Below are 25,369 nucleotides of genomic sequence, written 5' to 3' on the forward strand. Positions count from 1 at the left end.
GAGTTTCAGTAATCCACAACTTTGAGCTGCTTCATTTAGCTCATTACTATTGTAAGTCAATTAAATATGTATAATTTTATCCAGCTAAAAAATAAAAAAGTAAACTATACAGTGAGATTGTTCTGCTAAACAACAGCGCTAAAGCTGACCAAACCATGACGTTGCTCCAACAAGCTAACCGTGGAAGGAAAGAGCAGCCTTCAGAAAAATCACGTCTTCTCTCCCCAAGTCTTAAAAATAGGCGTTAATTAGATCTTGGTGGGGAATTAAAAATAAATGATTTCTACTTTATTAATGCGATCCCCTCCCCTCCAGTCAGAAGTCCTCCTCCCTGTCTGCACGCATGGCTGTGTGCGCCGTTAATGGGTTATATTTAAGCAGCAGGCGAGCACATGACCCGACACCCAGTATCGTGTGTCTTGAACAAATAACACGCAGGGGTGGGCCGTTTCTTGTTGGCGGAAGCACATGTGTGCACAAATGCTTTTTGACAGCCATGCGAGACGTGGCATGAAGCACCTTGAAGCTTCTGTGTCGAACAATCGACACCAGCAGCACACGAGAGGACGACTCCGACACACCGATGGAGTTTTAACGCCTTCTCAACAGGCAGGATGCTGCGGCACTCAGGTGTCAGATTGAGGCATGATGGTTTGTTTTGCAAATTGCTTAAACGTGGCAAACTCAAACTGCAACGCAAACACTGGAGCTGAATGTGAACCTGCAGAGATATCGGTCTGCGATATGAAGACCGAAACCTCTGACACACACAGGAGGGGATTCACAACAGGTCATGGATAACTATCCACTGCTGGAGGGTTACTTTTTGTAGTACTATTACTATTTAAGAGCTTTTTGAACTTTTTCTACTCATTCTATTAAGATCTCAATGTTTTGATTTTATGCTATGAACCAACTCAAGGTAGAGAATAAATGTGGGGAGGAAGTATTCACATAATTTTCAAACAGTTTCATTGGTCAAAAGTTACATTTTGGTCTGATCTAAACCAAGTGCCTTATATTCTATATATTTGCTGTGGCCTCTATGTATTTTGTGGTCTTCTTGTCTCTTTGCCAAAGCCAGATCTGTGGATTTTATAACTTATAGTTGTGATGTCAAAATATTCTTCTACCTAAACTGTGGATCTGTGCACTTTTGGAGAATCATAGTAAATGGAATGAATTCACACACGGCACATTTTTCTGGTCTTTTTCTCTTAAGTTAGAAGAACATGCATTCATTTTTTGTATATCTATGCACAAATATTAGCTATTACCTATAATTTCTTTTACATTTTTGAGATGCATTAACCATATGTCAATGCTAAATTAGTAATTTTGTAAACAGTGGTTTCCCTGAAATGATTCTTTTAATATAACGCCAGCATCTCATGTTTTTATGCCAACTTTTAAAAAATGTATGGAAAAAATACAATTTATAAAATTAATAAAATTTATGGAAAAACGCTGAAATGTTTGCATCAGGAAGAAAAAATTAACCCTCAAACGGTTGCCTGTTTTTTCAGCTGCGACTTGTTCACTTTTTACTGAACCTAACCTAAAACTATGCTTAAGGCAACTATTTGGTTTCTGGTTAGCCAGATACAGTTGAGTTTTGTTAGCAAAAAAAAAAAAAACCCACAATCCTAAAAACATCTGTTCAAATTTTACAAGAAGCAGTCCTGATCACAATCACATGAATTTGCAGAAATATTTACATAGTAGCAACAGCATGTATAAAAGTTTACAAAAGCTAAAATATTAAAAATACTAAAAACTGAGATAAAAGTGTGTTTAAAATTATTTTCAACACTGAAAGTAATGAATCTGTCACTTCTGCTTCTGCTTCAGTAGGCTAAGACATAAAATATTACTGAGATTAATGTCCACATTTCAGCAACATCATAAGTTAATATTGCAAAGGAAGTCATTATCCTCTTCATCTTGAGGGGTGGGACAGCTGGCGGGTTGGGATTTGGGTTCCTCCAGAAGCCTCTGCTCCAGTGCCGCATCTTCCGGGCTGAGCTGCTCTCCTTTGGTCATTACGTACACAAAATACTCAAAGCCCTCCCCGTAACTGTCGTGTCTGACTGACCAGTTGTACGCGGTGCGTGCGTAGAGGCGTTTCCTGAAGAAGGGCTGCGCGAACGTGATGGAGACGAAGCGGCCTCCGGGTTTCAAGCAGCGACTTATCTAAGAGAAGAGCCGAGAAAGGGAAGGAAGAAACATGGAAAACAGATTAGTTCATGGGAATTCTGCTCCACTAATCATCCACTTGGTGCAGAATTATAAAAACCTGCGACGAAAGCTGCAGATATTATTAATATCATTATGGACCATCAGTGCTTTTAAAAAATGTGCCCTCAGTCAGGATAAACCACTGGTTTGTTGCTCAGTAAACCTGTGTGAGAAACAAGCCTCATCCAGATCTGACTCATCTACCTACTTGCCACTACGCTTAAAATTAAATCGGCACGCTGCATCCACAGCATCTACCAAATGTCAAATTATTTAAAACTCCAACCTCTTAAAGCAGGTGCCTGTCCAACGTAGCCGTCTTAATTTGAGGTGCAAACAGGTCATCCTGCTGAGACACTAATCCGCTGCTTAGTCATGCAGACTATTAACTCACAAAAACGCCGCTGTGTTTATACTTCTTGAAGGAACTCCAGAGCTAAAAACAGGATTACAGTATACAAACACACTCGCACGTTCACACACACACGCAGGGTTTAAGCGCTGACAGATACAAAGATTTAGTCAGACTTTGGCAGCAAGTGTCTCCAGAGACAGAGTGTGAGTGGGAGTGAGGGGACAGGACATGAAGAACACCGAGCCGAGCGCAACAAAGTTTTTATGTTCTATAACCGGTTTTCGCTCATTAGCTCTTGCTAATATCCAGACAAACATGCCGGAATATTACGCGGAGTTGCTCCATCGAACATTGAATTACAGAAAACTGACAGTGTGAGAAGATACTCCCAGTGTGGTACAGCAAACTGTGGCAAGCTGTGGAAAAGTTTCATGGATCATAGATGAAGAAAAGTAAAATGTGATCTAAAATATAACAGTGAGGAGCAGCAACTATCCCCGAGAACATTTCTTGCTCTTTTATTCAAAGACATGATCTTTTTGATGGTGAGAGGATGAGCACTGATTGATGTGCAGCACAGATCAATCAGCCATAAGGTTCTGTTAGTAGCTGCTCCTAATCTATGATGTGATGGCTTAGGATACCATGCTCTCCATGGCCCTAGAATAATAAAAAAAGACTTTGCGTAGCCAAACTTCCTCTGCAGGTGCAGCTGCTTTTTTGTTTCGGTTTTGATGATTTCAATAAATGTAAGGTCTTCAGAGATAACAACAGCCAGGTATTTGAAGGTAGCCATCCTCTCTACTACAACACTGCTGATGTCGAGGCGCGTGCAGAAAAACTGTCGCTCTTTACTAAAGTCCAACACCAGCTCCTGAGTTTTGCCGACGTTCATTTGGCGACAGACGTTCTGATGATAGGTCCTTCATTTCTTTCAGATTCAGTCTCATAATTTTATTTTTAAGATATGAAACTTCACAGGTGTGTCATCAGCAAATCTGATGAGGAGTTAGTCAAAAGTGCACATGGTATAGAGCAGCAGACCAAGTACATACCCTTGTGGGACTCCAGTGCTGACGTTCATAGAGTTGAGGATTGAGCAGCTTGTTACAAACCTCGCAGGAATTGAAAATACTCTGCTTTTCACCAAGGATCATTTCAATAATTTATAAACTTTTTTATTGAGCTTTCTTATTACCATTACTACATTTAAATTTGAAAAGGGACTGCCTTATCTCTGGAAGCTGGTGCAAAGACGAGCAAGAGGCTTTTGACAAACCAGTAAGAAAATTGAGTTTGGAAATAAAAGCCTGTAATATTAATGTGCATTTCAGTGCAAATGAAAACTACTGCCTACATGACATGGCGAAGGAGTGCAAATTAAGAATTTAACTCAACAGGCAACAGGTTGTACCCATCTGGTCCAGGCTGGAACAACAATGGTTGTTTAAATGGTAATTATATTTTACTGGTCATGCTGGAGTCCTTTTTTGGTGACAACATATAGATTTGCAAGTACATTGGTATTTAAATTTGAGCTTCATCTGAAAATTGAAAACCACACAACCAAACATCAATGACAAAAAATAACTATTGAGTTTTTTTTTTGTTGTTGTTGTTTTTCCCAGCTTCTGTGAGATCGTCATGGCAAAGCCATCACGGCAAAGCTACGAGGTCAGAATGACGAGGCGGAGTGTTTTTCTACAGAAGAGACGCTGTGAAGTAGAGCAGCTTCAACATCACCGTGCCGAATGTGTCTTTGGAGTGAAGCGTCGCTCTGAAACGAGCACATGTATCCTGCTCTTCTTGAGTGATTCATATCCACCAGCAAGAAGGCCGAACATAAATTATTTACCTTCTGCAGCGACATGGAAGTACTGCAAGAGGGAGGCTGGATAAGGTTTGGATAAGATATAAGTCAAATTAAATTACACAGAAACAGGAGAACGACGAGCCATCTGTCTTAATCAATTTCTTTCAATGAGAAAATGGAGGTTGATCGCAACACTTAAGAGTGCTGAAGTGATAGCAGAGTTTTAAACATCATATATAGTCCACTGCTTATAATCACGAGAACAAACATTCTCTCACATTTGAAGGAATTTGTGTACAAAGTAAAGATGGCTGCAGCATTTAAACAAACCTTCATTGAATCGGCAAATTTCAAAGGAAGCTGAAGCACATAATCCTGACTCCAGTCGTCATTCATAAATCTGATCTGTTTGTCTGGAGTCCAAACCGCTGCGTTGCGTCACTGATAAGTGAAGAACTAATGTCACTGGAACTGATCAACACACTAAACCACGGCAAAAAAATCAGATGGAACCATTGCTAGTGGGCTAACGACGTAATCGCACCGTTAGCATCTCGGCTACTAAAAGCAGACAGCTCATAACCATGAGCCCGACATTTCTATATGGTGGCAGCGTCATTCTTTTCCTCAGCAGGGCGATGATGCCAGTCAGACTGATAGGAAAACGGATTGAGCTGATTACATGACAACCCTCCTTACTGAAATGGAGGTTGACTTTCCAGTAGGAGAACATCAAACATGCAGCCAACTCAAGTGTTATCAAAGTCCAAGCTTGAGTCCAATTGAGAGGGCGTGCCAAAACTAGAAAATAAAAGTATTTTTTGGAATGGTCAGTGTATGCCTGAATGATCCAAACATTTCTGTGGTTAGAAATATAGCGACAGATGCTACATCAAACCCAAATACTAAAACACGTCCGTTAAACCCAAAGCCAGTTTTCAGTCCGGCCACTTTAATCAGATATCTGCAATGTGATCTAAAGTGAGTCACAGGGCTCTTCCCAGACCGCAGAGGAAACTACTCTGTGAATGCTTAATGAAAACCCCAACACACACAGAAGCATAAACACACAAAGGCACACACACACACGCAGCTTCCTGACCTTTGCTGAATTATTCAGCGTGGTGTCGGAAGCCTGCGTCGAAGTGACCTCACCTGTCTTGGGTATAACACAACAAAGAGGAAACACGAGATCTGGTGTTAAGTTTCACATCAGAAATCCCTGGTGATCTAATTAACACTCTGCTCTTAAGGGAAGTTTGAGAGACTTTTTTTTTTTTTTTTTACTTTGTTGTCTCCCTCAACAAGGAGACCAGGAGCAGAAGTCGGTCTTCCTCAAGCTTTTTTATACTAGAAAACTGTAAGCACATATTCCTGCTGCATCACCTACAGCTCTAAGGACAGCTTTGTCCTTTAGGTCATGACCCTCGGAGGTTAAATCCTGTTCAGCTTAGCGATAAATAATTAAACACTGCATATTATAGTATTTCAAAGTCAAGCTGTAGCTACTGACCACAAAGAAGCCAAGAATGTGGTCAAGAATCGATAATGTGACAATAATCACTTGAGATGAAAGTAGATTATCCAGACTTACTGAGAGCAACAGCTTGGGCATCAAGCAACCCAGCAAATGCTTCAATATTTTTGCAATATTTTTCTTGCAACAAAATCAAAACTCCAATGAACAGAAGTTAAACAAAACATAATTAACATTCAGTGTGACAGATTAAGTTAGCAGTAATAAGAATAACTGTGATGTTTACGTTGTTATACAATTTGCATGAATTATTTCAGTACTTTCTTCTATTTTCACTCAAGTTTATGATACATAAAAAAAAAAAATCCCACATCAGCCCCATTCCCAGTTCTTAGCAGGATTATTACTTTAATAGATCGGTAGCAAAAATGTACTAAAAGGCTTTTAAACTGGAGAATTATAGTTTTTAATGATATATATAAACTGGTAACAAATGCTGATGAATTTATTTTCATTAATTAATTAACATTGTCTTTTAATGTTTTTTTTACCACTTTGTCATATTTCAGTTTAATTTTTTTTTATAAATAATAATATTGTCATAAAGGATTATCGTTGTAATATTTTAAAATCTAAGGTAGTTTGTACATGAGGCTAAAACTTGAATTGAGGAAATTAGACGAACTCGCATCAACTTTTTTGATCTCAGCTCTGAATATGCCAGCTTTATTGTCCCCGAATGACCTTTCTGCATCAGTCAGAGACAAGATAAGGCATCCAAGGAGACTGACATTTCGTTTACTCGGCAGGCACCATTTCTCCAGATCGTCGTCCTTATTCCTCAGTTTCACCGCGCAGACTTTCAGTTCACGGAGGAGCACAGCGTTACAGTTTTATCCTTCCATCTTTCATCAGTTTCTGCTTTGAGCTGAAATTTGCTTGAAGACACAGTTTGGGACATGAGATCACTAATTGTCTCTGGGGGCCACATGAGGACACACACACACACACACACACACACACACACACACACACGTGGTGGCCACAACTGTGTCGTTTGACTCCGTTCAACCGTTGAGTTACATAATCTGGGTTCGCCTCAGATTACAAAGGTAAATCTGCTGAACTGAAATCACCGTCTTCATCTCAAATCCTTGAGATTTAGAAACTTTTTTTTTTTTCGCCAGTGTGTTAAAATGACCGGAATAAGACAAACTTGGTTGCTGTTAATGTTTTTGTAACTTGAAATATTTCCCAAATGTGGCTGATTTTAGAATACTATCAATTAACAATTCCTTGAAAAGGTATTCAATACGTCTTAACATTTCCATGTGTCATTACAACCAACATCAATGTAGTTTAAGAAAAGTTTCTGCGGAAGACTGACACACACTCAACCTTCCAGCTTTGTTTTTTACTTGTTACTGTTTCTTAGGATCCATCTGCAAATTGCAGAGCCAAGAGTGGGCCTGGTTGACGCACCCGAGTTGTGAATCTTTGCAGCTCTTCCAGAGTTACCGCTAACCTGTATTCTGATGGATGTGCGCTTCACCCAGTTTGTCATTTCAAGTAGACAGCAGCTTAGCTCGAATTGGAGCCGTTTCAAATCCACTTTATTTTCATATTATATCTGAAGTCTTCATAAATCAGTTGTATTAATACTGAGTTTAACTTCATTCAATTTAAATGAACTTTGTAGTGCATGACAGAAGCAGAAACTGGTCTGCAGTCTTTATTTCTCGCTCCATAAATTTAAAAGAACGGCTGTATCAAACTACATCCAACAATTGGATTGAAAAATAATTGTTGGCCGACTGTTTTGATCCGACCTGATGAGAGCTGAAGTTTGTAGGAAGATAAAATGGGAGGAACGCAGAGGTGTGCTTGGCACTTTCTTAGAATTCAGTGGGTGAGGCGGAGTGGAGATCCGTATTTGGACAGCAGACCTGTGCAAACCACAGCTACCGACTCTTTTAGAGATACTGTACACCCACAGAGACAAACACACACACACACAACGCAAAACAACACACTCTCAGCTGCACGCAATGCACAGGCTTGGTTTCATGCATGAATGCTGCTTTTAAGTGAGCACGAGTGCACAAGTACTTCAAGTGGGGTGAAGAGAGAAAGAAAAACGAAGGGAGGAGGAGGTGTACTTTTTATTTAGGTCATGTTTTCATATATTTTTGAAATTCTCTCCCACATTTTCCCAAACTTGTTTACTGGTGTCATTTGGTGCTGCAGACCCTCCCGCCCCCAATCAGAAACCCCTCCCATTCGCTCCCTGCAGGAATGAACATCTAAAATCAAATGCCTCCATTCCTTTCCATATCACCTCACCCATTAGCCTGCAGCCAAGCATGTGGATGGCAGAAACGTGTAAATGTCTGGAGGAGACAGAGAAGCGACGAGGCAGTGGGTGAGAGGAGCGTGGAGAAACAAGAGGAGTGAAAATGTATGAGGAGAGGTGGGGTGGGGAGTGGAGGCTTATCACAGGTCTCCTAACAAAGGAAATCTGCTCCTCTTCTTCTCTCACCAGGAGAGCTACAGCCTGCTTTGTTTCATCCCCATCTTTCACTTTGTTCTTCCTTTAGTGCTGTGCCTTCCCAGAACCAAATATGAAAATGCTCCAAGGCACCATCTGCCCAAAAGGAGGAAGAATTGTGTGCACCATTAGATATAAATTATCTCTAGTTTGTTGCTTTTTTTTCTATTTTTTTGCACAAAAAAAAAAAAAATATATATATATATATATATAAATAAATACACTTTTGAAGAGAGCAAAACAAATCTTCGCACGTTTGAGTACACCTGTGACAGGTGCAAAACAGAGCCATATTCCCCTTGGAGGACTTGCACAGCTCAGAGCGACGATGAAAAGTATGCAGAACGTGAGCGTGCTATGTTTCCTGTTTTCCCCTCCCACTCCCAGCCTCCTCCTCCCTTCTTTTTTCCTCCACCCACCTTTCCTCCCGTGATTTTCCCTCTTCTTATCCCTTCTCTTCCACCCACTGACTCCACAGATGAATTATACATCAGAAAGCTTCACTTCCTTTCTCCTCACCCTTCCACCGCTAAGACAAAACTGCTTGTTTGCGCTCGAATACGTGGCCAGGCATAAAGTCGTCTTAAAAGGGCGAACGGTTATTTTTAGGCTCGACAGCTTCCCTTAACTCTGGCCTGATCCGAGCTTTAGAGCGAACCGTGTGGGGCTTGCATGAAGACAGCGTCAATCTGCCTTTCGATCAGGCGCACCTTTCCTTCTTGGGTTGCCATGGAGAGAGAAAAATAAAAGTTTCGCATTGGTAACACTAACATATGTAGGTCAGAAGAGGACACTGCTCGAAAGTAGCAAAAAAAAAATGCAACTTTTATTGAAGAGTTCAGCTAACAAGCAGCTAGGAAAAGTGACAAACAGAACAGACATGAAGTATAATCTGAAGATGCATCGTGAAAAGATTATTTCTAAGAAATCCAAGCGTGTCAGAAATCTTCCGCTTCGACCCAGCACGTTTGGGCTGACGTTGAACAGTTGAAGCGCGGTCACATGTTTCCGCTTTGGCACCGACACTCCGAGGACCGTTTGACACACCGAGCCAAGCTCCTGTGAAAGCCGTCCTGCTGCAGCGTACGTCACGGTGTTTAGTCACGTGTGTGGTTTATGTCAGAACGACTATGAGGAGATCACAAGTCTGCAGAAGGAGGACGTAATGATTGACGAGCTTGAAAATGTCATTTAATTTTCCATGTTATCGCAAGCCCTCATTGGACCAGAACCAAGCAGGGGGAAAATCAGTGTTTTGGTCTAAAAGGACGTTCTTCCTCATGGCCTCAGATAGTTGCTCCTTAAAGCCGTCCTTCCTTCTCTTGGACTAAAAAAAAAAAAAGCTTCTGGAAATTGTGCATTTGGAGCTTTTATCCGCATCAACAAGCACGTTCACAAAATTCTGACCAATCACATTATAACTCTCTACTTGATGCCATTTGGAACGTTTCTTCCTTGCTGAACACTGACCTTACTGAGACAAGTGAAGACTGCAATACTTCAGATGTTGCTCTTTTTAGATGAGTTCTCAATGGACTCTTGGGAGTAATTTTAGACGGTCGTCCTGTCCAGGGAGGATCATTACAGCCCCTCACTTTCTCATTTTGTTAATATTGGCTCTAACTATGGCGTCATCAAGTGCCAATCCTTTTTTTTTTTCTTCTTGATTTTGAATAGATTGAGGCATAATGATTTGACAACAACCTTTGTTTTTCTTGTTGATTTGCTTACATTTCTTTACGTTGGGACATGATGTGTAGCTGAGATCTTTTAGCCAACTTTATGTTGTCAGACAGGATCTGTTGAAGTCATTTATCGATTCTACTGGTCTGGCAGTAATTATGTCTAAGCATGGCAAATGAAAATGAACCAAAAATGAGTGCATAATTCATAACTTCACAAGGCGGAGAATTACTTCACATACGGCCTGGTTGGTCAAGAAAACCAACCAACATCTTCCCTTATTTCGATAAATCACCTGCTGAAAACAGAGTTTTGTATTTTTGTGGGCTATCTTTGTCTGACATTTAAATTAGTTTGATGATCTGAAAGATTTAAGTGTAACAAACAAAAACAAAAAGCCCAAAAGCAAACAACCACTAGGGGAACACACACTTTTTTTTTACGGCTCTGCAGCTCTTAACTGGGTCATGGCTGATGCATTCACAAAGCTATTCAGACGAAAGCTCACGTGAGCTGGTTATCTCCCCTTAAAACGGAGGAAACTCTTGTCTTCAGGCTAATTTTGAACAACAGACTCACGCTGTGGGACGTAAAGTCGTCGTGTGTGTTTTGGGTCCCCTGCCGAAGCAATCACCATCTTCGTATTCAGCCATCACGTTCTCCATTCATGGCAGTCTGGCCTCCGGGGCTAAAATGTAAATCTTTTTTATCATAAATAGGTACCTCTTTTGCATTTACCTAATCATTCTTCTATTCCTCTCATGGTCTCCTCACCTCTTTCTGCACAGGGGGATCAAAAAAGAGGTTTTGCTTTAATTACTTGACTACTTTTGTCACCGTCCGAGAAAGACGAAGGTGCATTCAGACGTCTACACATGACCACTGTCATGCGTTTCATGCATTTGTTCCCTGGTATCTGTGTGTGTGTTTGCATGTGTGTGCGTGTGTGTGTGAGATTAATTTCCTCAGGAACTGCTTTAAACATTCAGCTGCGGTCAAATAGGCTGAATTAATTAAGCAGTGTTTGCTATTTTTGGACGAGTATGATGAAAAAAAGGAATGTTGCAGACTTTGTAAAAAAAAAAAACCCCAAAAAACCTTGTCATGGTGGGAATACACAGTCAGCGAATGTGTAATTAATAAACTCATCTGCCTTTCAAAGTAGTTGGGGGGAGGAAAAAAAGTTAAGCTCTGAGGAAAAGAAGCAGCAAAGAAACTGGAGCAAAACGTGAGCGGCTGGTTCACTGACACGTTTTGCTCAAAAAGGAAGTGGAGAGATGAAACGGGGTGTTCCCCTCTGTTCTTGCTCCTTCTCTTTCGTATCCTCTGCATCTGTTCCTAATGCTATAAAATTCAATGTGGCCCAGATTGATAGACTTGGTTAGCAATTAATGCATTTTAACGTGATTTTTCAGGTCAGTTCATATATAAGATGGCGATTCATTCACTAAGAAAAGTGACTGAAGTGCGTATTATAGTAGAATTACTTGTTTTCTAATACTGAAATAAACTTGTTAGTCTGATGTTAGTCTTCACATAATCCTTCCATATTTATCTTAGCTATGAACCACAAACTTCAACGTATTGTAGGAAGTGAATTTGATAGACCAAAACAAACTTGACAAAATTATGAAGGGGAGGAAAAATGAAAAGTGTGGCTTGCATATGAGTTTGTGGCATTCCCAGTGACAACTCCCCTTTCAGTCTGCTATTTCTAACTATAGCACAGGGAAATTTTGTGGCTACAAAAGTCATCTATTGCGTACTTTAATCTTTCTTGTCAGTGAAGGCCTTAGAGAACATTATAGAGAAGGAACACAGCAGACATGTCGGGGGATAAAGATCTGGAGGCGCTTAGGCCTGGGTGACGTTATAAAACATTTCACAGATGTTAAAGATGCAGCCAGGAAACCCTTGTTATGAAAGCATGTTTTGTGTCTGTAATTCTAATAAGAGATACGAAGTGATTCAACAGGACAACAAGCCAATTCAGAAAACCTTAATTTAGCAGCTTTTGCTACTAACAAATGTGCAATAATGGGTCATTTTTCTCACTTACTCATTCAAAAAGTTGACTAATTGGGGGCTTCTGTTTAATTCGAACTTATTTTAAATCTGCTTTCTAAAACTATGTGAAGGTCAGGTTTTGTTGCTCGATACAGAAATGTAGGGAACTCAAATAACTGTCTGTGTTCTTGTGGGTACACTTCCATCACTTTAACTGACTGATATTAAATACTTGCTTTTTTGGCAACTCATGCCGTTACATCTTACATGACACTTTACTACTTTATCTAATTGACCATTTGTTTAATGTTTTTTTTTTTTTTTTTTTTTTTGCCACAAGCTGCCAAACAGCAAAGGAAAAGAGAATCAACGCTGACAAGTCCTGTGAAAAGACTAAGAGCCAAAAGGGAAAAACATCAATAGAGTGTGTTTTGTCCTTTTTAATGGGGAGCCAGATATAAAAAGCCTGGCAGCAGCTGGAGGAGGAGAGAGACGAGGAAGGAGAGGCAGAGCAGGAAGTAAAAATGGGCCAGTGTGTCTGGCTGCCGAAGGGTTCTCCCGTGGGACGGGGGAAGGGGGACAGGACAGCCGGGTGGAGGTTCCCACAGTCACACACTAACACAGTCCAGTTTTTATTGGGCCAATAGCACAGGGAAACCCCCAAAAAACTAGAGCTAACATTACGCAATAACTCGCCCGTGCACCACCTTTGTTCTTCCTTTACATTATAGTACAAGTAATCCTCAATAAATCAAAATAACATCAAAAAGGTCATCGATTTGACTAGTCAAGTTCCACAAGCAAAGTCATTACATGAACACTAAGATGTACATTTGAATTGATTCAAGCTAATTTAATTGATTGCGGCTTACACAGAAAGAAAACAAAGCAAAAAAAAAAAAAAGCAAAAGCAGGTTTTAAATAAGTTTGAATGTCACATAAAAAAAAAGATCCTTATTAGAGAAATGTTACAACAAACATAATCACAGGGACGCCTGCTAATTTGATCACAGTTGATCAAAAGTTCAGGTGTGTGCCAGTTTCCTGACTAATACGACGAGATCCTTTTTAGTTTTTCTAACCTCGCTACACACTACGGCCTCAGCTGGAGGATGTAAATGAGCAAATGTCAGTAAAATCCTCAAACTGCTGAACTACATTTCATGTTCTTTAGATTCACAATGATTCAGGCGACCTTTGAACTCTAGAAAACTGAATCCTGAAGTTAAATCAAAAGGACTTTTTATACAGTATATGTAAGTAGTTTTCCTCTAGCACATTTGTTTGATAAAAGGTTTTAAAAAAAGTCTGAGTGTTTAATTTATTGTCAACTTTTTTACGTCTCAAACGGCAGGTGTTTGAGATCCACTGTACATTTTCAGCTCTTCATGAAACATATTGCGTTTATTTCAGCGTCCATTGCAGCCAAGCAGATTACCTCCTCTGTAGCTTTAAATCTGCCTTGGCACGAAGAGCTGAAAATAAGCTTTCAGAAAACAGATTTTCTGAAAATAAGCCTGAAATATATTTCAATCTGGAGAGACTCAGAGGGACAAAAGGGAACAATTAAAAGATTTAATGACAGGAATGAATAACAGTTCTTTGGCGCTCGGACCCCGGCAGCTAATTTGAGCTGAGATTTGATGTGAACTCGATGAACATCCCGACAACTGATTAGGGATGCTCTCCCCCGGGGCCCAACACTGGTGGTGGTGGTAGGGAAAGGGTGCCATCCTAGAGCTGAAGGATGTGGGTGGAGAAGGGGAGGTGGTGGGTTGAACGCAGCTGGGAAGCAGCCGACGGCTTGGGTGTGGTTCCTTTTACACAGAGCCTGATTGCTGATTGAACGCGCCGGGTGAGGTCCAGCGCTGAGGTCGGAGATGAGCATGACGTCGATGGGCGAACGAAGGGGGTGGAGTCTTCCAGCTTGAACTTTCGCTAAAGCTCCATTTCAAAACTTCATACGTTACACACTCGAAGCAAAACAAGGCATTTTTCTACACTAAAGCATGAAAAGCAAAGGTTTGATAAAGCCTATTAAGCTGTACTGTTGGTTGAAAAAAAGCATTGAAGTCACAGGTCAAATGGCCACGTTTGGTTGAAGGACAGCGACACAAAGACTGGTACTATCAAAGAAATTTTAATGCGCATCAGATCTTTACGACGCCATGACAAAACTGCAGTTTGGTTCTAGTGGCGGTTGTGTTTTTTTATTTTGTTGCATACCGGTTCAGCTGGAACTGGTGCATTGATTACCTGCTAGTGAGCGACTGAAGAAAGCATTAGCTGGAGGAAACTTGTATACAGCAGAGGAGTGCTGCAGGCGTGGGCAGCCCAGTTTCCATACCAACAGAAAAAAATAAATAAATAAAAAAAGATACTTAAAAAAATCCAAACAACTTCATCCAGTTTATCCTTAAGAATTAAACGCAGGAAAGTCAGTGTGTTTATCTAACTCCTCTTGGTAATACATGCTGCCTTGTAAAAAAAGAAGTATTCACACCTTCAACTTTTCAGATTTTGTCAAATCAAACCCACAACTTCATATACAATAATGGGCTACTTTCCGTGTGAGCTCGACCAACACACAGAAATATGCAACGTTTTTTTTTTCCTTAGACTAAAAGGAAACCTGAAATACATGGCATTTTTGAAAGAGGAAATAACTTTGCTACACTTTTCCTTAACTACCAAAAGTCATAAAAACCCTAGCTAAAATCTGAGACCCTAACACAGCATTTCTTTTTATTTGTTTTTTGCTCAAATTTAATCTGCTAAACCATCTAAGCCCTAGGAATTACATAGATATGTATATTAATACCTGTCTTCAACATCTGACTGTATCATTTGGCTTTAAATAAATTCAGGGTGAGAAAGATTGATATACTTGCTTATGGGTTGTAATACTTTAGATTTCACCTATCTAATCCAAAATAATGGCTGGAAGGAGCTACACAGTAATCTGCAGTTGTAGCTCCTTCTAAATCTGTTAATTAATCAATAATTTCAAACTTATGTTAGAGAAAACATACATTTCCAACCACAAACTGTATTCTTGCATAAATATAAGGTGCCTTCAAATCTCCTCTGATCTGAACATGACTGCAATTATCTCTTAGTACCTTCTGGGTCCAACCAGGAGACAAAACATTTTTTGTCTTTTAGCTCCTCCTGCCACACCAGGCTGAGACTCATTAAGTGTTAAATCACAAAACTGTTTCAGAGCAACGCCTCTACTGTCTCATTATAGAGCAAGAACAGGAGACAAGTGTTGGAGCCTTCACAGCCCGACAGTCGTAGCTGCAGAGGGTAACGAGTGATGGGCTGGAGCTCAGTGTAGTGTGACTGTACTGTATGTGAGGGAGGAGATGAGCAGCTGAAAACTCATTAAGGACGCCGACGACTACAGAGAGCAAGAAGCAGAAAATGGTGGTTGGAGCTGCAGATTATAAAAACGTAGGAGAGATCTCAGAGAGGAATGGGAGGAAGTAATCGTGCATTTGTCTCTTTATTATGCAGTTCCACATGCAAATGTTACAGCTCTTTTAAGTCTTACGCCTGCGTACCTCTCCATTTAATGTGCAACAGTGTTTTTAGGTAGAGCGTGTTCACACTGTGGTACGTCTTGGGGAATCAAGCACTGTAAAAGTGCTGTAACCTGCGGTTTGGCCATTAAAACACTCATCAACCCACACCTATTTTTTTGTCAATGTTGATTACAAATTTGTGTTTTAAAGAAAGCACCTTTCTCTGCCAACAGACAAGGAAAAAGGAAAAACTGTCAGTCCTGCAAAGTTTCTCTGTTTTTATCCTTCTGTGCTTCATTTTGTTTTGTAAAATCCATCTTTATTTATTTAGGTATATCCATCATCTTGCTCCTTTCACATTTGTCTGACCTCCTTCACATTAATGCTCCTGCTCTATCTCCAAAGTCGGCCTCCTGCTCATCCGGCCACTATGAGATTCAGGGACTTTAGCCGATCTGCTCCTCGCCTCTGGAATACAAACACTCTGTCTCTTTTTAAAATTTGGCTGGAAACCTGTCTGTTCATTTTCACTCTGATTGATCAAAATCCACAAGAAGCACAAGAAAATGGCTTTTAGATAGCTGTCCACTGCAGTGACCACTACGCATGAAAGGGTTAAATTTGTAAGGTGACCTTGTTCGCTCTGAAAGGCGCCTTTTAAACTGTATTACTGTAACAGAAACATTAAACTGTAGCAGCTAGATGACACATAATCGTAATTAAAAGACACTTTTGTTGTGGTAAAATAGATTATATCAGGTGTTCAGCCAATGAGGGAGTCTATGGAAGCAGTGTGTGTACACAGACAAACGACATTCACTGGAGGGTGTATCCTCTAAAACAGAGCTGGCATCATTCTCCCGTTTGATGGCTTTGCTGGCAGTGCCAAGCCCTGGCTGTCTGGCCAGCCGCTGTTTAAACACGTCTTGGGGTGTCAGTAAAGACGCCTAAGATTTAGTGCCAAGTCCTGCCAAGAAACCTGAGCTGGATTTACGAGGTGCAGCTGCAGCAGGCCCGTGCTGATGGAGAGACTCCAGGACACAGTTCACAGGTGTTTTCTACTTCCCTGCGGCTGGACCGGACTCCCACAGTGAGTGGAGTAGCAGAAGCTGCAGGAGCTGATGTTGGAGTGACTTAAGTGAGACTGAGTCATTGGTTAGGAGGCTTTAACACACATTTTATAGCAAGAGGAGTTCCCCAAGTACACAGCACTGCAGCAGCAGGAGGAGGAAAGCACGATGCAACAAGAAAACCGATTCACGTCTAAAATACGGCACAGCGACATAAAGTGATTTAATGTCATGCAGATTGTGGTGAATGCTGATGATTATTTGTTGCAGATGCAGGATTCTGTTTTAAAAACAGTTCCACCTGTTTTTCCACTTTTCCACTTTTTCTTTTTTCTAACAGTTAGCCAAAATAGCGGCAATCAAAAGATTCAAAAGCGGCGAACATTTTCCCAATTCATCCGTTTGCATGTGTTGCCAAGAAGTCATCTTAGTCAATTACGCCAAAGCAACAGGAAACAAGTAATTTTTTTACCTTCTTGCATCAAAGTGTCTCTCAAACGTGTCAAATAGAAGACACACAATTTGAAAGTTGTGAAGCATTATCGATGAGAAAGACTGTGAAATACATCTTGAGATCTTTAGTCATGAGATCAAATTACATCGCTACTGTAGTTTCAATTCATCTATAAGGACAGTAGTTAATAATAACCATTTCAAGCCTTTCCTAGAGAAAAAAACAAAGAGTTTGTGCTGTGCCCTGTCCAACCTGAGAAATGTCAAACCCAAATCAAAAAAATACTCAACCATTCTAGGAGCTATTTTTGTGTCAGCCGTCGATCCTACAGGCAGGGAACACAGCTTGGAGACGGCATCAGCAGCCTGCAATCACGTGCTGTAAACCAGGTCAGCGGCAGAGAGTGGGCTGCAACTCGCCCACCGAGGTCTCCTCAGAGCCTCCACCCTTTACTAAACTCCTTAAAACTGGGACATGAGGAAAACTTTCAATGTTTTCTAATCATTGCCAAAAAAAAAAAATATATATATATATATATATATATATATATATATATATATATATATATATATAGGGTTTTGAATAGTTTATACACTGTCACGATACAAAAGAAGCGTGTGGTAGCTGCAGGAAGTGAAGGCAAATCAGTAGCAGTCTGTCACTCCACCACACATCCTCTGTTTGTTTGAGCTGCTGCTTATCTGGTATTCTCTCTATCCGTCTGACGAAGGGCTACACGGACTGAAGAATCCATGGTTGTCCTGTGAAAACTCGGTGCGCCCCGAGGCTGTTGTTTTTCATAATTTATTACTTGGAACAATAATCTGGCTACAAATAAAACTCACAGCAGACCGGGACAGTTACACTGCTGAGCTGTGTCCAAAAAAAAAGGCTAATTTTAAATCCATTCACAACAGGGCAGAACAAACTGATTTATCCCCAAAGGCTTTTTTTTCCAGCAAATGGAGAGACTTCAGTGCAATATTAACTGTTCTGAGCATGTAAGACAGCACAGCAACAACCCCCCCCCCACTCCATCTCTGCTCGCCTCACACGTGAGAAGCTTTGTCTTCTGAAATCTCTTCTGTTAGGGCTTTTTTCATGTCTATTTCTAAATTTGAACAGACATAAAAGCCCGGTCCATTTTTTTTGTTGTTGTTGCTGTTTCTGTATAATTGCATCATTTGTCAAGTGGTGCAGTTATTTTAGGTCTCTGGATATTTTCCTATACAGAATGCAGAGGGTAGGCAAGATACAAGCTTGAAGATATATTGAGGACAGAAAGTGAACATTTCACCAGATTAATAGACACGTGGTCAAAAAATAAAAATAAAACAAAACAAGGTCATTTGAAATTTCAACGTTTGATCTGTCAAACACATTTTTAGTTTTATCAGAAATATCGCTGTTTGACAATGATGTATAGAAAACCTCCAAAGACTACTCTAAAAACCCAAACTACTAAGATTGGGGGAGTTTAAATTTAGCTCAATGCAGTGATGTTGTGTGCACTTCTTAAATTAGAGCTGGACGATATTATAAAAACGTTACATTGCTAAATACTATAACAATAGTCAATTAAGTCTCATTACTCTCTTTTCTATCATCCAGATATTTATTCATCTCCTCTCATGTTCATCACTATGTTTAAACTCACCAGCCACCTTATTAGGTAAACCCTTGTGGCTCCATCTTGCCTCTTATTGGTGGTTCAGGCAGGAGGTGATGGTATGATGGTGTGAGGAGACATTTTTGATTCCTGTAGCACCAGCAAGCTGCATTTAAAAGTCACAGGACTCATACGGCTCCTGCCCATCCCTGTATGACTACAGTTTAACAATCTTCTGATGGGTACTTGCTACAGGGTAACACACCAAAAACTCAAATCATCTCATGCTCGTATCTTGAACATAACAACGAGGCCCCAGCAGTCACCAGATCTCAGGCCTACAGAGCAGCTTTTGGATGTGGGGAAACGGGAGATCCCCATCAATAATATGAAGCCGGTAAAAATCTGCAGAGACTCTGTGATGACATCGTGCTGCGTGGATGTTATTCTTAACATCTGGAATGCAGCAAGTGGCTATCTGAGATCCTGTTACTACCATCTTTCTGCCAATTCTCCTCTTTTTCTTTCTTTGGAGGAGATTTCAATCCTAGATGTGAAGAAGAATCAGCAGCGGCTGCGTAGTGCCATCGCATCAATATGAACCAAATTCTCGGAGGAATTCATCCGATCAAAATCCAATACAATCCAGAACCACCATGGTGTACCTTATAAAGTGGCCAGTGGGTAAAAATCAGGTGTAAGCATAAAGAACGGTGAAAGTCCATCCAAGTGTTCAAGTAGAGTTTTAATGGAGGGTGCATGCAATATTATAGCCTAATAAATATTGTATCCAGACAGTTCTTTGCGACTGAAATATTGCTCCGATAGTGACTATAATTCATTATTTTCTCCAGCTCTGGCCTACATGCATACGACCTGAACCTCTATTTTACATTTAGCTTTTAGTTAAGGGTTTCTGTTCCTGCTACATTTTTTTGCCTGCTTGAAATACCAAGCAAAAAAGAAGACGAGAGAAAGAGAGAGACAACTTTCCCTCTCTCCAAACACTTCTTGCATGGTGAGAGCAGGATGGGATGGGAGGCTCTGCACTGTCACCTAGTTTCCATGGTGACCTGTTGCTATAGAAACAGGCCCTGCAAGATACTCGAGAGTTGGGCTGGGAAAGAGGAAAAAAAAAAGAAAAAAAAAAGGAGGTGAGAAAAGACTTAAGAGAAGCCGAATCACAGGAAAATACCGAGGAGCGGTGCAAATTAGGTGTAAACTCAAATTTTTAAAACTGAGCATCAGCTTTATTCTTAGCTACATCATAAACTCAGAGCTGGGCGGTTTAATGTTGACTATTGTCAATATATAAGATGTTACAAGGAAAGGGGAGACGAGATCAACTTCATTTTACTCTTTGTTACATAATCACCGGGGCTGTTCAATAAAAGCAGCATCTTGAGACAGAATCAGAACATTCACGACAGGGTTTTCGTTTAATGTGCGAATGATAAAAACAGGGAAAATAAAGAGTCACAAATGGGAAGAAAAAAAAAGAGCCAGTGTACACGCCTTACAGTCTATGGGCTTTGGTTCTGTTTGATGTAATGTTTTCCTTTCCCATATCTTTGTTTGAACCTCGTTGTTAGCGCTGCGTTCAAATCGTGACTGCGCCAACATGCCTTGAAGTTCAGCATGTAGACCAGGTATATTTTTGCGAGAAGCTCCTGCTAAAGAGGCAATGCTGTTATCATCCACCATCCACGCAGTTGCAGACATTATAAAGAGCGGAAAGAGGCATGAAGCTTAATTTGTTTGTCACTAAGAAAATTACAAGGAGGCAGTGCAGTCTGCCAGCAGGTAAATCAAGTTATAACACAGTCATTTGCAGCTCTCCACAGAGAGGGGTTGCTTCCCAGAAATTACCAACCAACCCGTTGTGATTTCCCGAACCACCACCCCCCTACCTCTTCCTCATCTCCATCTACCTCGCTTTTTTTTTTTTTACTGGCCAAATCTAACCTGCAGCAGTTTCCCCTGTTGCCACATAAAAAGCCTGGGAACACAAACGTGCTCCACAGTCGGGGGATGCACAATATGCAAAGCAACTGGCGGCCAGCTCTGCAGGACAGATGGATGCATACACACAAACACATCGAGACCGCCTCTTTCTTGTGCAGTCCAAGGTTTGTACGCTCTGTCACTGTGACAAACCGCCCTGCAAAGTTCAGTCACATTTCCTTCATTGTGGCTGTAGCCCAAACATGAGCGCCCGGAACATAAACAAAGCAGACAGCAAAGATGTGCACAAGGCAAGTCATAGGCATGCGTCACAAGAGTTTTGAAGGGTAAGCCTGGAGTTGCTGAGTGGATGTTGTTTCAAATCAAACCCAATGAGTAAAAATAAAGCATCTCAGAAGGTCAGTGATATGAAGAGCTTTGCTGAAATACCTTTAACCCCTGAACTGTTTCACATTTCTGACCTCAGACCTCAATGTATTTTATCGAAATGTTGTGTGCTAAACCAACACAAACTTCTGCCTCATTGTAAAGTGGAAGGAAATTTGATGTATGTATGGTTTTCAATTAAAAAATTGGACATATCTGGTGTGTTTGTGTAATCTAACCCTTTTACACTGATACCTGCAAATTAAATCCAATGCAACCATTTGCATTAAGTGATCAGATTAATGAAAAGTACAATAGCGGTCAAGACTAAGGAACACAGAAGGTCAGAGACAAAGTTGTGAAAAAGTTTAAAGGAGATTTGTGTTATAAAAATGAATAAGTTCTAAACATCTCACCAAAAACCGATCTATCAATCATATGAAAATGGAGAGTATGGCACAAGAAGCAGCCAAGTGGCCCATGAAACTCAAAACTGTATGTGTAGTTGCACCAAAAAGTGGTTCTGCAAAGTGTTGACGAAGACGGGCTGAGAAACACATGCCACAAGTCTCAGATTTTAGTTTGTACGAAAAGTAGCATCTCAGCAAGTCAGTGTTATACATGCACGCCTGTGTAGGCAACTGTCAACAGGTAACTCGAGGAATACCGCACTTTTGCAAACGTACACAAACGCATCTAAATGAATGATCTTATTTACTGCTAAGTAAGATCTACTAAATAACTCTTAATTACTGTTAACTCATGTTTATGACCCGGATATAAACAGATTCTAGTAAGTAACCTAAGCAGTCAGCACATCAAGTACCGAAAAGAAATACCGCAAGGAAATGGCATGTGTGCAATAATGACCCATGACTCAACCAAGGTGTGCTCAACGTCGCAGCTAAACAAGAAACGACAAGAGATGTTTGGGCAACGAACTGGTGCTGCTACTGAGTCAAACATCTGTGGGGACAAGTGAAGAGATTCTTGAGTTCCCAGTTGGGCTTTGCCTTCATACTGAGGCTGGGATCACACTTGTAATAGAAAACTCTTGAAAAATATTCAATCATACAACAGTGGGCTGCTTTTACTCAAGAGACAAATGTCTTGTGTCTTTCATGTCCCAATTGTGTCCAGAAATAGTTTTCATTATTTCTGTTTAGTCTTTTCCTTTCAATGTTCCTCTCTTGTACATTTATCATTAAATGTTCTTGGCTTTCCCCTCCTTATTTTTGAATCCTTTTTGTATAGTTTTCAGCTCTTCTTTGTCCCCTGATCTAACAACTCTCTTCTTTTCACACAGCTAGGCTTTTTCCATTGATGGTTGCCAGGTTTGTTTGTTTTTTACAGAACACCTTACTGTTTTTTTTTTGTTTTTTTTTTGGGTGGGGGTGGGGGTGGTGGGGGGGTAGTGTTCTTCACACAAAATGTGTTGTCGACTGTAATGTACCCCATCAACCTGTGAATATTGTGTATGTGTCTCACAGAAACGCTTTTCACATTTGGCATTATGTGCATCCTGCCTGATCAGCTAACCAGCGGACAGAGCTAAAAACAGGTTTGAATTCACTCCATGGAAACTGAGGATACATTCAGCTCCATTTGCCACATCCAGAGGTGATCTGGGACATTTATAACACTGTGTCTTTGGCAGTGTGAATGGAAATGTGTCCCGAGTCACACCAAAGGTCCACTTTGCCAAGTTGTGATTCCACACAAGCTATGGAGTTACAGCTGGGAGATTTTTCCTTTCAATGAGAAGCAGTGACAAACTTAGGGACAGCAGCTCTAAGTGCAAGCTGTAGTGAAATGTGATGTTTTTTTAATAAAAAAAAAACATATTACATTGAGATTTATTCCACTAATGACCAAAATTAAGCTATAAACCTTTATAGCAATCTTTATCTGTTAATAACTAACTTGTTGAAAGCTTAGTTTTTCCTAATCCCACAGAATGCATCACTAATAAATCTTCGACGCCATAGCAGGGAACCTCTAACGGCAGACTGTTGTTCAGGTGAGAAGCAGTATCATGGTGACAGCAGAACTAATTAAACTGCAGAACAAGAGTTATTGAATACTCAGAGCCAGAGATGCTATATTAATAGACAGACAACTTATCTGCAAAAGGAAAAAGTTCTGGATTGAAAAGTGATAACAAGAGAGACCGTTTAAACAACCAGGACCTGTTTTTTTTGCAGAGTCATTGTAAGATAAGTTCATTGTACTTACCTTACAATGAACTTATCTTACAATGAGGTAATTTCATTTTACAATGAACTTACTTCATTGTAAGATAAGTTTATTGTACTCACCTTACAATGAACTTGTAAGGGAAGTTTGAGGGCTAAACTGCCCTCAAACTCCCCGAGTTTGAGGGCAGTTTAGCAGATGATCCTACATTAGGAGGATCATCTGCTAATGTAGATGATCCTCCTACATTAGCAGATGTAGGCTAATGTACATCTACTAAGATGATCCTACACTAGGAGGAAGAAAAGTTAACCAATCAGGAGACTGCACACTGCTACCGCCAATGAATAAGAGTTGGCCTTCAGTTTTACGAAATAGTCTTTTGGACAATGTCCAACTTCTTCTCCCACAGTCGCTATGTGATTTATGCAGCTTTATTGACCCAAGGTTTAACAAATTTAACCAAAGAACCATACTACTTGTTTAAAATACTGGTCGTCTAATCGCTTCGCTGTGAACAGTGATGTATTTTAGACCCCAGTGTTCACAGCGATTAGGGACTACAGTCGTTGTGATGAACTAAAATGGGGAAATATTTGAGAGTCTCTCTAAAAACACTTATAGAAGCCTGTTTTAATGGAGAAAACACAAAATATATGTTTTGTCACCCAAGTTAATATACTGGTAAGATTATCCAATCTGTTTCCTTGCAGAAAAAAGGCCTCTCGCCCTGCATTCGGAGTCTAATCACTGACATACATTTGTGTATGGACTAAAAGTTTGTTTTTTTCCCCCCATGCGTCTGTGGCAGCAAAGGCCAGCTGTTCTGCAGTGGAATCCCTGCACATCTGGCAACCTGACGCCGAGAGCGTATTTGCCGTGCAGCGATGATGAAAGAACAAGAACAGAAGATGAGATTAAAGAGAGAAGATGACAAGTAAGTGATGGATTTATGTTAATAAAACAAGAAAATGAATTTATAGTGAGACACTCACATGACACGAGGCTGACGAGGAGACAGCTTGGGATAAATTAATGCTCTGATGCTTCTTTTAAGTAACGTGCCACAGTATAGCTCTGATGAATGATCTAAAAAGTCCTGAATAAGGACAGACAAATGTGGCTGCAAGCTTATAAACCAGCAACACCCCCTGGAAGATCTGTCTGCTCACTACAGGAACAGAAAAAAAAAAAAAAAAAAAAAAAAAATATATATATATATATATATATATATATATATATATATATATATATATATATATATATATATATTATTTAGGACTTTCAAACCAAATGAAGAGTTTCCTGTCTGGTCTGGAAACTGCAAAGGTGAAAACAACACATTCAGATGTGAAACTGGGCCCTTGCTTTTCCATTCCCACGTCAACTCTGCCTGTTTGAGCTTGTTGAGGGGAAAATGACCCGGCAGTGGAACATAAACAATTCAGACTGAAATCTATGAAAGAGCTCCAGATCAGAATTCCCACTCTCTCTAGAAGAAGCTTTTTTTTATTTTTTTTTGAAAAGGTACAACTCATAATCTACATTCATATTTAATACATTTGAATATGCGTTCTGACAAAGGCCATTTGTCAAAATAAAAGTATCTCTTGAAAATAAACTTTATGTAGATATTCAACATACTCCAACATTTCTGAACTGAAATACATTTTTATTGACCTGAAATCTAATGTTATGTCTTGTTTTCATCACTCTGTGTGTAATAAAATTATATAACATGCTATATTTTGCTACCATGATGCTGAAATAAAATGAACTGTTCAATAATATTCCGGTTTACTTATTGTGACTCCAACAAAAGATAATTGGAGTCATAGTTATCTTTTGTGGCTCAATGCTGGCTTGGACTTATTCATATTATTGGAAAGTTGAGTGGAAGGGAAAACTGTTACAGATAAGCCTGTAGAAGGACACAATTGAGCTATTAATCAGATGACAAATTAAAAAGGCTATGATAATTTCTATTCTGATAATTAATGTTTTTTGAAGAGCAATTTTGTTTATATTGCTTTTTTATATATACTTACATCTGTACTAGCC

General features: G+C 40.0%; 1 protein-coding gene across 3 annotated transcripts in view; it reads right to left on the reverse strand.

Moving 5' to 3' along the window:
- Positions 1-1,654: 1,654 nt before the first annotated feature.
- Positions 1,655-25,369, reverse strand: part of ece2a (endothelin converting enzyme 2a) — an 87,111-nt gene continuing 63,396 nt past the window's right edge. For all 3 annotated transcript variants that reach the window (XM_081597869.1, XM_017309830.2, XM_081597870.1), the window contains one exon: positions 1,655-2,193. In XM_081597869.1, the coding sequence (XP_081453995.1) occupies positions 1,903-2,193 (291 nt within the window). In that variant the 3' untranslated portion in view covers positions 1,655-1,902. The remainder of the gene's footprint in view (positions 2,194-25,369) is intronic.

Source organism: Poecilia reticulata, chromosome 17, assembly GCF_904066995.2.
Source record: "Poecilia reticulata chromosome 17, P_reticulata-male-v2, whole genome shotgun sequence".
NCBI lineage: Eukaryota > Metazoa > Chordata > Actinopteri > Cyprinodontiformes > Poeciliidae > Poecilia > Poecilia reticulata.